The sequence below is a fragment of the Marmota monax genome, unplaced genomic scaffold (genome assembly GCF_021218885.2).
Source record: "Marmota monax isolate L192 unplaced genomic scaffold, Marmota_monax_Labrador192_F-V1.1 WCK01_AAM20220418_F8-fsc00025, whole genome shotgun sequence".
Classification (NCBI taxonomy): Eukaryota; Metazoa; Chordata; class Mammalia; order Rodentia; family Sciuridae; genus Marmota; species Marmota monax.
In genome coordinates, this window is record NW_026691950.1 from 9,295,387 (window position 1) to 9,307,790 (window position 12,404).

The following is a 12,404-nucleotide window of genomic DNA, read 5'->3' on the forward strand; positions in this document are numbered from 1 at the left end:
AACAGCTACAATGTTTTTTATTTTTAACAAAAAGAATGTAAGGAGGGCGAGAAAAATAGGGGAGAGTTAAGATAGGATATAAAGTGTGATGTGTCTCTGGACACCCCCCTCTCTGCCTGCCCCAACACCCGAAGTTATTAAATAATTTAAAGGACACCATTTACAGTACCAGAACACCATTAAAATAATTGTTTTTATCAGGGTCAAAAAATACAGTGATTATGAATGTGCCGTGACCAGTTATGGAATTTTACAGGAAACAACTAGAGTCAGCAGTCCAACGGCGTGCACAGTGCCTTCAATTAATGCACTTGAGCATAATTACATTTCTGGCAGGGTCCACACCCCCAAGAAAAGGCAAAGCTAAGCATTTCATTTCTACATTCCAAACTCTGAAGTAGTCAGAGCCCAGTTTAAAAGAATAGTCACAGTGGATAAGAGATGCATATAAAAAATACAAGGTGTTCCTTTCAAATCAGAGGAGTTGTGGGACTACATTCATTTCTTTTACAAAATGCTATTTAAAAAAGGACAGAGAATCCAGTTCGTGTTATGCTACAGACTTAGTAAGTATATTGCGTGTTTTGGTAGTCTTCAGGCTGCCTTTCATCTCCCCTCTAGCCCCAGGTTCCTTTAGCACGACACATGTGAGTCCTGAATAAACATAAAAATGCATTTGCATCTCTTTGCAGACTTCAGAGCCTGCAGACCATATATTCTCCCATCAATGACCAAAGTTTTTCCTCTAGCTTTGTACACCTATTCTTGTATAACAGTGCATGGCACGAATGTACAAGAAAATATTGGGTTTAGTCTATACAGTTTCTAGAATAATTATGGTGTAAAATAAGTTAACTTTTCTAATGAGAATAGCTGACGGGCAGCATACATCTTTATTTTACATTTTAAAGTCTCTGCAGGCATCTACTTTGGTTAGTTATCAACAATTTTGTAACATAAGCACTGATCAGAGAACTGAGCAGCATTCCAATAACGTTAACAGATATATTATTTCTTTTTGAAATACTGGGAGAGCCCAGTTTTAAAATATTATTAAAATGTTCTAACATTTACACACTATGAAGAGTTAGATCTAATAAAATAAAATTTCTTCAAAAATAATCTTGCAGTGCTCTTTTAGGCATGCTCTGAGACGTTATCACCAGACATCCACACCTTGAAAATATGACTATCACGTATCCATACATCCCAACTCACACACACATAATTCTTTACACAGACCAAAAAACAAAACACCCCAAACCCTTATCCCATAAATTGAGGGGAAAAAAAAAATCAATGGTTTTTGCAAATAAGTCTATATATCGGTCTGGATGTTCGTGTTGGGTGATTAAGCATCAGTTGTAGGTGATGTTGATGGCTGCAAGAAATCCAAGCAGCTTTGCAGGTCTTCGGCTAAAATGAACCAGCCTTGATTTCAGCCTCATTTCACCTGCTTTCTGATGTCTCAGTATTAGAGGCCATTATTGCAAACATTCTTGGAATTCTTTTCTTTCTCCAGAAAGCAATGTATTTGTATGCATCACTTTTAGCCCTTTTCTTTTCACATAGGTTAAATAATTTAAAAAATTCCTTCTTCATACAGTTACTGTGGGAGGTATTGGCAGCTGTTAGATTTTCTTGTCCTTCAGATACAGTTTGACATTAGTTACATTACAATTGTAGATGCTGCCAGGAAAGTTATCAGTGAATCACAAGGGTTCATAAAAGGTGCTTGGTTAATATTCTTAATCATCAGTTTAGTTTCTCTCCAAAATGTTTGAAGTTTCTCAGAATCCAGTGCTCACCATATTTCCAATGGGTTTGGCCTGTGCTAGAAGTTGGTATGACTGCACCATGCGTAGAGACTCTCTTATCTCCAGATTAAGCTCCATCAATTTGTAGTTGGCTTCTGACATGTCCAGGTTGGAGCCTATAACTGCAAAGCTGCCCGTCTGACCCAGTGTCTGGTGATGAAAATAGATGTGTAACAGCGTCTGCACAGGGTCATCCTCACAGCTGCCGAAAATGTCATTGGGCCAGAGAGATCTGAAAACACATATTCTTTTTAAATTCTGAGGTGCAAACAATTGTTAGTTAAGATTAACTACATTTTAAGTTAACTGATATATCACAAAACTTCCTGGTGAATAACACGAAGCCTGTTTTGTGTGTCCATAGTACCAGGAACTGAATCCAGGCATGCTCTACTACTGGGCCATATCCCCACTCCCCCACCCAACCGCCCTTTTTTTGTTGGGTACTGGGGTTTGAATCCTGGGGTACTTAACCACTGAGTCACATCCCCAGCTTTTGTATTTTATTTCGACACAGGGTCTCACTAAGTTGCTGAGGCTGGCTTCTAACTGTGATCTTCCTTAGCCTCCCGAGTTGCTGAGATTACAGGTATGTACTACCAAGCCCGATGCCCAGCCCAGTGACCTGTTTTTAATTGTTTGAGCAAATATATTACTCAAAGTACCACCTGAGAGTGAAAAAAATCTGAAATTGGTATCATTTCAGTGATAACTACTGAAAATAAACGTGGATTTTTCCCTTCACAAAGACATGCTATTGAAATATCAAACCGAGAACCAAAACCTAAACTTTATAAATTTCCAGTCCAGTTACATAATGGCATCTTTATCTTTAAATCCTTTCACATTTTACCTGAAAGCTTTGACTTGTGCTACAGCTGATATAAATTCCTTATTTTTCAAAGTTTCAATTAGAGAATGAATGGCAGTTTCTATAGTGGTTTGTGCAGCTTTGGAAATGTCAATTTCTTCATTTTCAGAAGCAGCTTCAGCTTCTTTGAGGATACTTTCCAGCTGGGCAAGTTCCTCTGACATGTTGATGACCTAAAACAAATACACCTTTAGGGACCCATTCCCATAGTCAGTACCACAAAGCATTTACCTGGCTATGAGGAGACACCTGATGGGGGAAGCGTTTTCTCTCATTTGTTAAACTTAGAAGTAGGGGCAGTTAAGATTTCATGTTTTCTATTCAGTGGGAATAAGTAATCCCAGTCACAGAATAGGCTTTAAAAATTCTTAACAAAGCAGCAATGAGTTGTAACTTACAGAATGATAATTTTAACGTGATTACATGTTATGATTTGGGTAGTAAAAAACATTTATGGGGGAGAACCATGAAAACTTTTTTGACAGTAGTCTTTATAAAATTCACTGGTTAAACTTTTAAAGCATGAACATATGTACACATATTTTCAGGGATTTAACAATTTAAAAAAATCATTTTCCTAATGAGAGCTTTAGTACCAGCTGGTAAGGGGAAAGGAGAAGTCATTACCCACGAACCTACACATTAAAGATTTTCAACATCCCAGGTGTTTTTAACCCGTTTGTTCTTGTTGCATTCACAGAACGGGAGAGACATTCCATGGACAGGATGTTGGGGTTTCACTGTACAATTTGGTTTTTACTGAGGTGCTTTGCTTGACTTTTGATTACACATGATCTGTTTATACTTCAGAAACCGGTAAGGTCTTGAACCTCTGAATCCAGTACTTGCTGTCTGATTCACTAATAACGTCCTGGCATAGGACATCATTTAAAAAAAAAAAAAATTCCTCAACTGAAGAAAATGATTCAAGGTAAGTGACTTTTGATGTTAGCTAGCCTAACAAATGTATGTATACTTTAGTGTTTCAGTTACTGATGCCTAGGACAACTTAATATTTACCTCTGCTTCATTTTTTATTGTATTTACTTGGTTGATAAGTTTACAGTAGGCCTGGAACAGAAGCAGCAATTGAAAATGCAATTTGTATAACCTTCGGCAGAGCTCCAGTTCCTAGAAATAGATAACAGTACATTAAATTTAGGTGGGATTTTTTATGTTTGGCTATACAGCATATTTCCAGTAAAAAGAATTATAAATCATTATGTTAAATTTGTCTTGGCATTTATTTTTCTGCAGTAAGCAAGTTAATATGGTGTAAAGCTGATGAAAGACAGATGAAAGATGCTTTGAGGACAGGCATTAAAATAAAAACAAGGATCATTGTTGGTTACTAATTCACTTTTTGTATAAAGTACATTTTACATTGGATAAGTATAATATATCAGAAGGCAATATATTGGATGTTTAAAAAGGGTTCACTGTAATTTAAAACTTTAAATTCATAATGAAAGAATTTATAAATGCATAGACTTTTGCCCCCATTGAGCTGTAGCTCTCACATCGAGATGTAGATCTCATTACATTTATCCACAAGTGCTTGATAAAGCAAAGTGAAACTGGGTAACCTCTTACCTAAAGGGTAGAAAAGTCTGTCTTTAAAATGAAGTCATTTTTCTAAAGAAAACCACTTGGTAGTCTCATTGACATGAGACTATGAAATTAACATGTGCACTCTGATTTTTTAAATTAAAAAAATTTAAAGGGAGATAGGTTAGTTATAGGTGAAGAAAAAGGCAACTGCTAGTTGTACATACATATTATAAAATCTCATTTTATTCAATCAACATTTCATGGATTAAGGCTATCAAAATTGAAGCACACACTACTTTTAAAGTAGTCCATGACAAAACATTACTAGGTCACAAAAGGACAATGGCAGATGAAAACCAGTTTGTCTGGCAAGGGTAAGTAGTCTATAAATCAAGACAGGTCACTTACTGCTAGAATTTCCATTTGCTAAGCAAGAAGGTGATCGGGTCACAAAAAATACAAAGAAAGAAAAAGACCAAGAATTAGTGTAAGAATCATTTTAAGTAGGGTCACAGATGTCCCAGGCAAACTGAAGAACATATATTCACACCCCAAAGAAAATTTTGTATTTCCAGAATACAGTTTTCTAGACATTTATTGCAGCAATTCAGGGTGCTTATTTAAAATTCTTTGCCAATTAACTGAAAAACATTTAAGCTATAGTTTATTTTTGTGTAGACAATATCAAGAATCAAATAGAACTAATGTGATGTTGAGAAACTTGACTACTGTAAGTTTCTATTTTTATATCCTTTCCAGAAATCCTCAAACAAAACCCAACTGCAATAAAACTTCCCATTAATAAAGCCGACAACTTACAGTTAGAAAATAAGCAAATGAATTGTTTTTTCAGGAGTGGACTGGCTTATAATCTCACACAACAATCTTACTTAATATATACTCACCCATGAGGAGATCGTCTCTGGAGTAGCTCATTCTAGGCTTCCTACTGTTTAATGTCTAATTAGGTGCTAGGTTCCCTCTATTGGTGCTGAGTGAGCCACAGGGCAGAATATCAAAAGCAGATGTGTTTTACATTGCATTCCAAATGTAATTTAGTAAGTTTCAGAAATTGGACCTAACTAGGTTTGAATCAAAGAGATAATGTATGTAAAACACATAGTGAAAAGTTTTAATTTATGTTCTTGAAAATTACATTAAAATATTGATAGCAACTTGGAAGTGGTTTCAAAGAATGACTTCATGTAAATGTAGCTTCTAAAAGTCATTCTTAAGCCTGCTTTTATAAATAGTTTCCTCTGAAGGACTGTTTATATAACATTTATTCCTAGCAATTTAGAAAGGATTTGCTAAGCAAAGGTGAACTTTAGCTCCATTCTGCTTACCATAAATTACTTGGCTAGTCACATCCTGTAAACATTAGCTGAGTACAATCCAATGTCAGGCATATTAGCCTGAGGTTATACTTGAGGTTTTATTTCATATAATTTAGATTAGCATAAATACAATAGAACTGGCTCAATGTGTACATATCTGTAGCCTCTACTTTGAGATATAATGGAAAACAAACCAGAGCCTCTGACCATCACGATGACAGGAAACAACAAAAATGTCATTCCACAACTCTGAATTATCAAAGATTAGTCTAAATATGCTAAAAGTGTAGTTTTTGCCGATGAACCTATATATGTATGATTTAAATTGTTGCTTGTAAGTACACTGAAATTTGCATGTACGTTCAATAAATATTGATTGCTTATTCTGCAAAAGACAGTACTGGCACAAAGGGACAGAGAGCAGATTAAGTTGTATAAAAAGGGCCTTGCATCCATAAGGACTTCATACTAGAGGAAATCATCATAATTTATCCAGGCATAATTTATTCACCCTTAGATAGGCTAATATGGATATTTATCCTGTTACTCTTAGATTTGCTTTCCTGACCAGACAATTTATTTGCAGAATACTAATGCAGAACAATTTTTTACTTTTCTAAAGGCAGATGCAACTAAAAGCCAACCTGGACTGTCAGATAGCCATCAGGCTTATCTAGGGAATGTTATTAAGCTTCAGTCACAAGCTGGCCTTTCAGTTTTATTAAAGTGAATTTTTCATTACTAAGCCAATATTTCATTCAACATAACTTTTACAGAGATTATTCTGATAACCAAAATGAAAAGGTTTACAAATATTTTCTATTTTCAGGAGTAGCAGGTGAGGACATTTGATCACACATTTGTTTTACCCGATACAGAAACGCGGCCAGAACAAGGGTAAGAGACTTACCTGTGCATCTGTGTTTATCCTATACATGTCCTCTTTGGCACCAAATGTCCTCTTACAATTGTCTAACCACTAAAGAAACAAGAAATAGTAAATTTTAATACAGTAACTGCATAAATGGCAGAACTAGTAACATTACAGCCTGTCCATATAAAACAACACACTTAAAGGTATCTTGAGGTTCTAGGATTGGTGGTGAACATGCACTTTCATTTGCATTGGAGGTTAATCATTTATACGGACAAACGAAAGCGGAATACTCAACAAGATGACTGCACTTGTGAGTTTATTAGTGAAAACACAATGAACAGCCTTTTATTCTAGGAACCGATGCTGCCCCTTTCAGTAAAGATGATTCTTCAGCTGAGTACTGTGGCACATGCCCATAATCCCAGTGGCTTTGGGAGCCTGAGGCAGGAGGATTGCAAGTTCAAAGCCAGCCTCAGCAATTTAGCGAGGCCCTAAGCAACTCAGTGAGACCCTACATCTAAACGAAATACAAAAAGGGATAAGGATGTGGCTCAGTGGTTAAGTGCCCCTGGGTTGAATCCCTAGTACCAAAAAAAAAAAAAAAATTTATTTTGCAGATTTTACTGAAAATCTTCACAATCTGTACCTGACCTTTGTCTAATACAAGTTGTGAAATGAAAGGTTTGTTTTTCCTCTGGTTGGCTTAATAAAAGCAACTGAGAATTAACCAAGTCTGCCTACCAGAAGTCTAATTCTCTGAAGGCTGGTGTCAGTTCTAATCAGTGAAACAGAAACCAAAATCCATTTAAATCTTGTTTTTATTTCTTTTCTTGTCTTTTTGGACAGTAATGAATGACAAACATGTTATCTCCAAAGAATATTGCCTGTAGAAGCCAAATGTTTTTCTTTACCTAGGGGTTGATATTAATTTAAAGTACATTTTCTTCAGTCAAATAAAAATAACAGCATTGTGGTAGAACAGAAAAGAATACTGAAGCCATAGAATTTCCAAAGCAAAGTGAAAGCTAAGAGCTTTCAAGTTTAGCTTCTAGGGTTTGACAGTTTGATACTGTTAGCTCTTTTGACATCCTAGTTTTTTTGTGTGTGTGATATTAAGCATAATAAAACTAGTGTGTGTGTGTATGTGTGTATGTATGTATGTGTATCAATATCATTAGAGCTTTGAGAGAACCTACTAGCTACATTAAGGAGACACCAAAAACATTTTAGCATTAGACATTTAAAATTCTCTATTGACACTTAATGTGCTATATGCAAAGAATTAAAAATAGACATCTCAGTTATTTCAAAAACAATCTCTTTGACCTTATGTCCCTTTTTCCCGTCATTCAGTCTCCACTGGCCTTAAGGCTCTTTGCTTGACAGCATATCTGAAGAAAAACATGTTAAGCTTTTCTGGTGAGAGATGGCCAGTGACAGTCATTGTCAAAAGCTATCAGATTTTTTTTTTTTTTAATCAGCAAAATTCAGCTATCATGGAATTTGTTTTTAATCTTGGTTCACATAAAATGTTGAAAGTTTTATATACTGAATTATCACTACTGTGGCCAGGTTTGTCCAAGTGTATTACTATGCTGTAATACGCTGGAAAATAATAATTTAAGTTGATTATTTTTTAAATATTTATTTTTAGTTATAGTTGGATACATTACCTTTATTTATCTATCTATTTATTTGCTGAGGATCGAATGCAGGGTCTCACATGTACTAGGCAAGCACTCTACCACTGAGCCACAACCCCAGCCTTTCAGCTGATTATTTAATGACTTTTTTTTTTTTAATAATGCATACTTACTGATATAGTATTTTGGGGAGCACTATTCAATGTAATTATTTGATTTTCATCCTGTTAAAAGATAAGCACCAACCATGTAGCCTTGGGCTGCACCTGGCCCGTAAGGCACAGGCCCACACCTTTCCAGACACACATACAGACATGGTAGAGCGTGTGAATAGAGAACACTCCCCAGTGCCTGTTTTCCTGTCATGCTTTTTTTTTTTTTTTTTTACTCAAGGCTCAAATGAAGGTTAAAATTTATCATAACTGGTGAGGAGTTTTCCTTTCTGGGGATGTGGAGCTGGAGAGACATGAGTCAGAGGAGTGATACTTTTAAGATTCTACCTTAATTTGTAGGTTAGGCAATGATTTGTGAAGACACAAAAGGCAGAACCATAATAGGAAAAACTAATATAATAACATGGATTTAATTAAAATTTCTGGTCATCAAAAGGTGATCAGGTAGTCAAATACTAACCATAAAAGAAGGAAAAATATCTGTAATGCATTTATCAAAAAAAGAAAAAGGCTTATATTCTGAATAAAGAGCTCCTACAAATAACCAAGAAAAACATAACCCATTTGTAAAAATGGGCAAGGCACCTGAAAACATAATTTGCAAAATATCTAAATGAAGATATCCATATGAAAAGGTGCTCAAGTTTTAGTCATCAGTGAAATGCAAAATAATGAGATATCACCACACCCTTACCAGAATGACTAAACATTTTAAAAATTGGCAACACTGATAGCAAAGGTATGAAGCAATGGAAATACTTCTGATAGGACTATAAATTGATACAATAACCTCTTCTGGAAAACTGCTTGGCAGATTCTACTAAGGTCAAACATGTATATTCAATGACCTAGTAATTCCACTTTTAGACACCTAGCAGATAGGTGGACATTCATGTACAAAAGATCAGTGTAAGAAAGGACACAGCAGTACTAATTTACATCAGCAGATCTAATTTCATGATGTTGAAAGCCCTTTCCTTTTCTCTTGCCATCATTATTTCAGTCCAAATATAAGATGGCTCTCCCCTTACAAAGACAGCGAGCCTCAATACAAGTATTTTCTTTCCCTGAAATAATCCCCCATGCCAAAATTTAATTGCCTAAAGTCCAAGATCATGTCCCCATTCTACAAAGTTTTTCTGTTGGGCTCAAATAACCTTTCTTTGAAATTATAGTCTATAATATTTTTCTGTTAGACCTGTATGTCCTTGGGAAGACTTTCATTGACAACACTTTTATTTGTAGCCATAACTTAAGTGTCTGTCAGTTATCTGAAAAGCTTGGTACCAGAAGTGTTTTGGATTTCGGAATAGTTGTAATAGAATGAGACATTTTGGGAATGTGACCCAAGTGTAAACACAAAATTCATTTATGTTTCATATGTAGCTTATGCATACAGAGTGAGGTATTTTTGCATAATACTTTTCATAATTTTCTGCATAAAACCAAGTTTTTGTACACTGAACTATCACAAAGCAAAGGTGTCATTCACCACCACCCACGAGGACAAACTGTGGTGGTTTGGCATCAACATCATTCCCAACTCTCACTTTAAATGCTTCTGATAATCATTTATAATGTTTTGAGTGTGACCCATCACAGGTCTGGTGTGGAGTTTTGCATTGTGGCAACATGTTTTAGTGTTCAAAAAAATTCAGATTTTAGAGCATTTTGAATTTCAGACTAGGGGTGCTCAACCTATAGTATGTGTGCTTTATGTTCCTATCTAGAAAATCTGAAAAAACAAGAACCAAGTTTTATACTTCATTTTTCATAGGTCTTTACATATGACAGTTCTTTCATTAATAAGTATTAAATATCTGTATTCTAGAAAAAAGTCTCTACTGTGTGCAGTTTGTCTGAATGGGAGAAACATTTTTTCTTCTTTGTTTTCTGTACTTGCCAATGGAAAATATACTGGATTTATTCTCAGGGGACTGAGCCACTCTGTTTTTCAAGGCCAGACTGGAACTGAAGTACCATTTCTTAGCAGGTGATACCTATCATCTACGACATGCTCATTTCCTCCTTTGCTGGCCCCCCCAACCCCCCAAACATCATGGGAAAAGATCCCAGTTTTGTCAGAGGTTGCATATTTCCTAGACCACAAGCCCATAACTGAGAAATACTGCTTCTATTTCCCCACTTGTAACGTTGACAGCAGTTGAATGGTCTACACACAGCTTTTTAGAGAGCTATTGGTTTTCAATGTGTAGGCGCTTAGAGAGCCAATTTTTAAAAGCCCAGATCAGGAATTCACTGTATAGAGTGGAAAGAGAGAGAGAGAGCTCATACCCAGCACACCCCAGTACTGAGAAGCCTGTGATAACAGGTCTTCTTTCCTGTATGGGCGAATTCTGCTGCCAGGTCAATCTTTCTAGTATCACAAGCAGATTAATTTTTTTTTTTCCTTTGGACATGGTAAAAGAAGACTGACCTGCTCAGCTGCTTCTCTTTTCGCATTGTATGTATCCAGGTGTTCTTGCAATTCCAGAACACTGAACTTGAGTGTCTCCAGCAAACCACATGACATCAGCTGTCAAATCAGAAACACCGCAATCCAGGTTATCATTCCTGATCAGTCACAAGTTTGGCAACTTTTGGGCCATGGACTATCTGTTGGGTGGGTGTCAGATACTCCCTTACTACATTCTGTCTCAGTCTAAGGGACACTGAAACAGGAGTGTGGTGGGACTAGAGGGTGGCAAGAAATGGCATGTCAGACCATACACAACATCAGAGGCACCTCTTTGAAGCACTTTAACCCATATTTCTTTACCTATGTTGTTATTTAGTCATAAGTGGGCTTGGCAACAGTCAGGGGAAGACCAGGCGCTCTGGATATTCCACTCAGGAAGAATTGAGAGAGCACACATCATGGGTGGGTCTCTCTTCAGCTTATTTTTTGTAGTGCTAGGAATGAACCCAGGGCTCAGCACATGCTAGGCCACTGAGCTGCACCACTCAGCCCTGGGCAGGGAGGGGTGGGAGCCAGGGAATCACAGGGCACTGCATCTAATACACTGGAACCATGAGTTGCCAGATATTTATAATTGTTGAAAATATGAACTTTGACACTTTATAATTTCAAATTACTTTTAAAAAAGAACCATAACTGAATGAGGCTATTCAAATAGGCTACTTAATAAGGCTGCATGTAAAAACTTACGGTTTCAGCATCCACAAAGACTGTTGGGCATTCTGAACACATCATCATCACTTCCAGAGAACTTTTAAATTTGGTACCAATGCGCTGTAGACTCTCACCAAGAAAGCTGACTGCTTCATTAGTTATTTCTCCAAATTTTCTTTGAATTGTCTATGGCGAAAAGCGTAAGAAAAAGTTTAATATGTCATAAGAGTTCTTTTTTTCACTTTTAAGTAAAGATGTATTTAATCAGGGCAAACTTCTATTTTAAAATGATTGTAGTGATATATAGAATTCTAGTAACTGACTTGCAAATCCATGTTTTATATATTTCTTCAGGAAATTGATAATTTTTTAAAATTATTATAAGACTTACAAAATGGAATTACTGAAAAAAATTAATGATACACGCTATTCATTCTCCTACTCTTGAGACCTCTATAGTCTAAGGACAATCATAAGCCTTTACATGTCTGAGGAATTAGCTTTTCTAAAGTCAAGTTCTACCTGAAAAGAAACTTATGATAAATGTAGTTTCTGAGCCTTGGCTTTGGGCTGCCATCTGACTTAACTTTAACTAAAGTCATAAAATGCATTAAAGGTAGTACCTTCTCAGAATCCCAAGAATATTTTATTCACATAAAACAACCAGTTACCCAAAGTAAACAGTCAATAAATTAAGACAGTATCAACAGTAATAATTATTATGCAGATTGCTAATGTATACCTACATAAATATGTGTTAGTGCTGTTGGGTAGCATTAGGATTAAGAAAAAGCATAAGCCACAGTTTCAGGCACTGGGAAATAATGCCATTGTTAAGAAAAAGCACATATAGAAAACCAGCAATGAGGTAAGTACATAATTAAATAGATGCTCCTGTTAATAGGCACTTAAGAACATCTGGATGGTGCAGCTGGAAGCTGGAGTGGCTGGCAAAACTTCAGAGACGGGGCTGGGGATATAGCTCAGTGATAGAGCATCTAT

The 12,404-nt window shown here is 36.1% G+C and overlaps 1 protein-coding gene across 9 annotated transcripts in view; it reads right to left on the bottom strand.

Annotated features, from left to right (window-relative positions):
• The window catches only part of Fryl (FRY like transcription coactivator), a 242,248-nt gene continuing 229,844 nt past the window's right edge, over positions 1 to 12,404 (bottom strand). For 7 of the 9 annotated variants that reach the window (XM_046459167.1, XM_046459245.2, XM_046459000.2 and 4 more), the window contains 7 exons: positions 11,439 to 11,588; positions 10,707 to 10,805; positions 6,487 to 6,555; positions 4,648 to 4,665; positions 3,709 to 3,819; positions 2,671 to 2,861; positions 1 to 2,049 (listed from right to left, as the gene is read on the bottom strand). In XM_046459167.1, the coding sequence (XP_046315123.1) occupies positions 1,791 to 2,049; positions 2,671 to 2,861; positions 3,709 to 3,819; positions 4,648 to 4,665; positions 6,487 to 6,555; positions 10,707 to 10,805; positions 11,439 to 11,588 (897 nt within the window). In that variant the 3' untranslated portion in view covers positions 1 to 1,790. The remainder of the gene's footprint in view (positions 2,050 to 2,670; positions 2,862 to 3,708; positions 3,820 to 4,647; positions 4,666 to 6,486; positions 6,556 to 10,706; positions 10,806 to 11,438; positions 11,589 to 12,404) is intronic. The other 2 variants (XM_046458924.2, XM_046459142.2) reach the window with 1 other exon arrangement.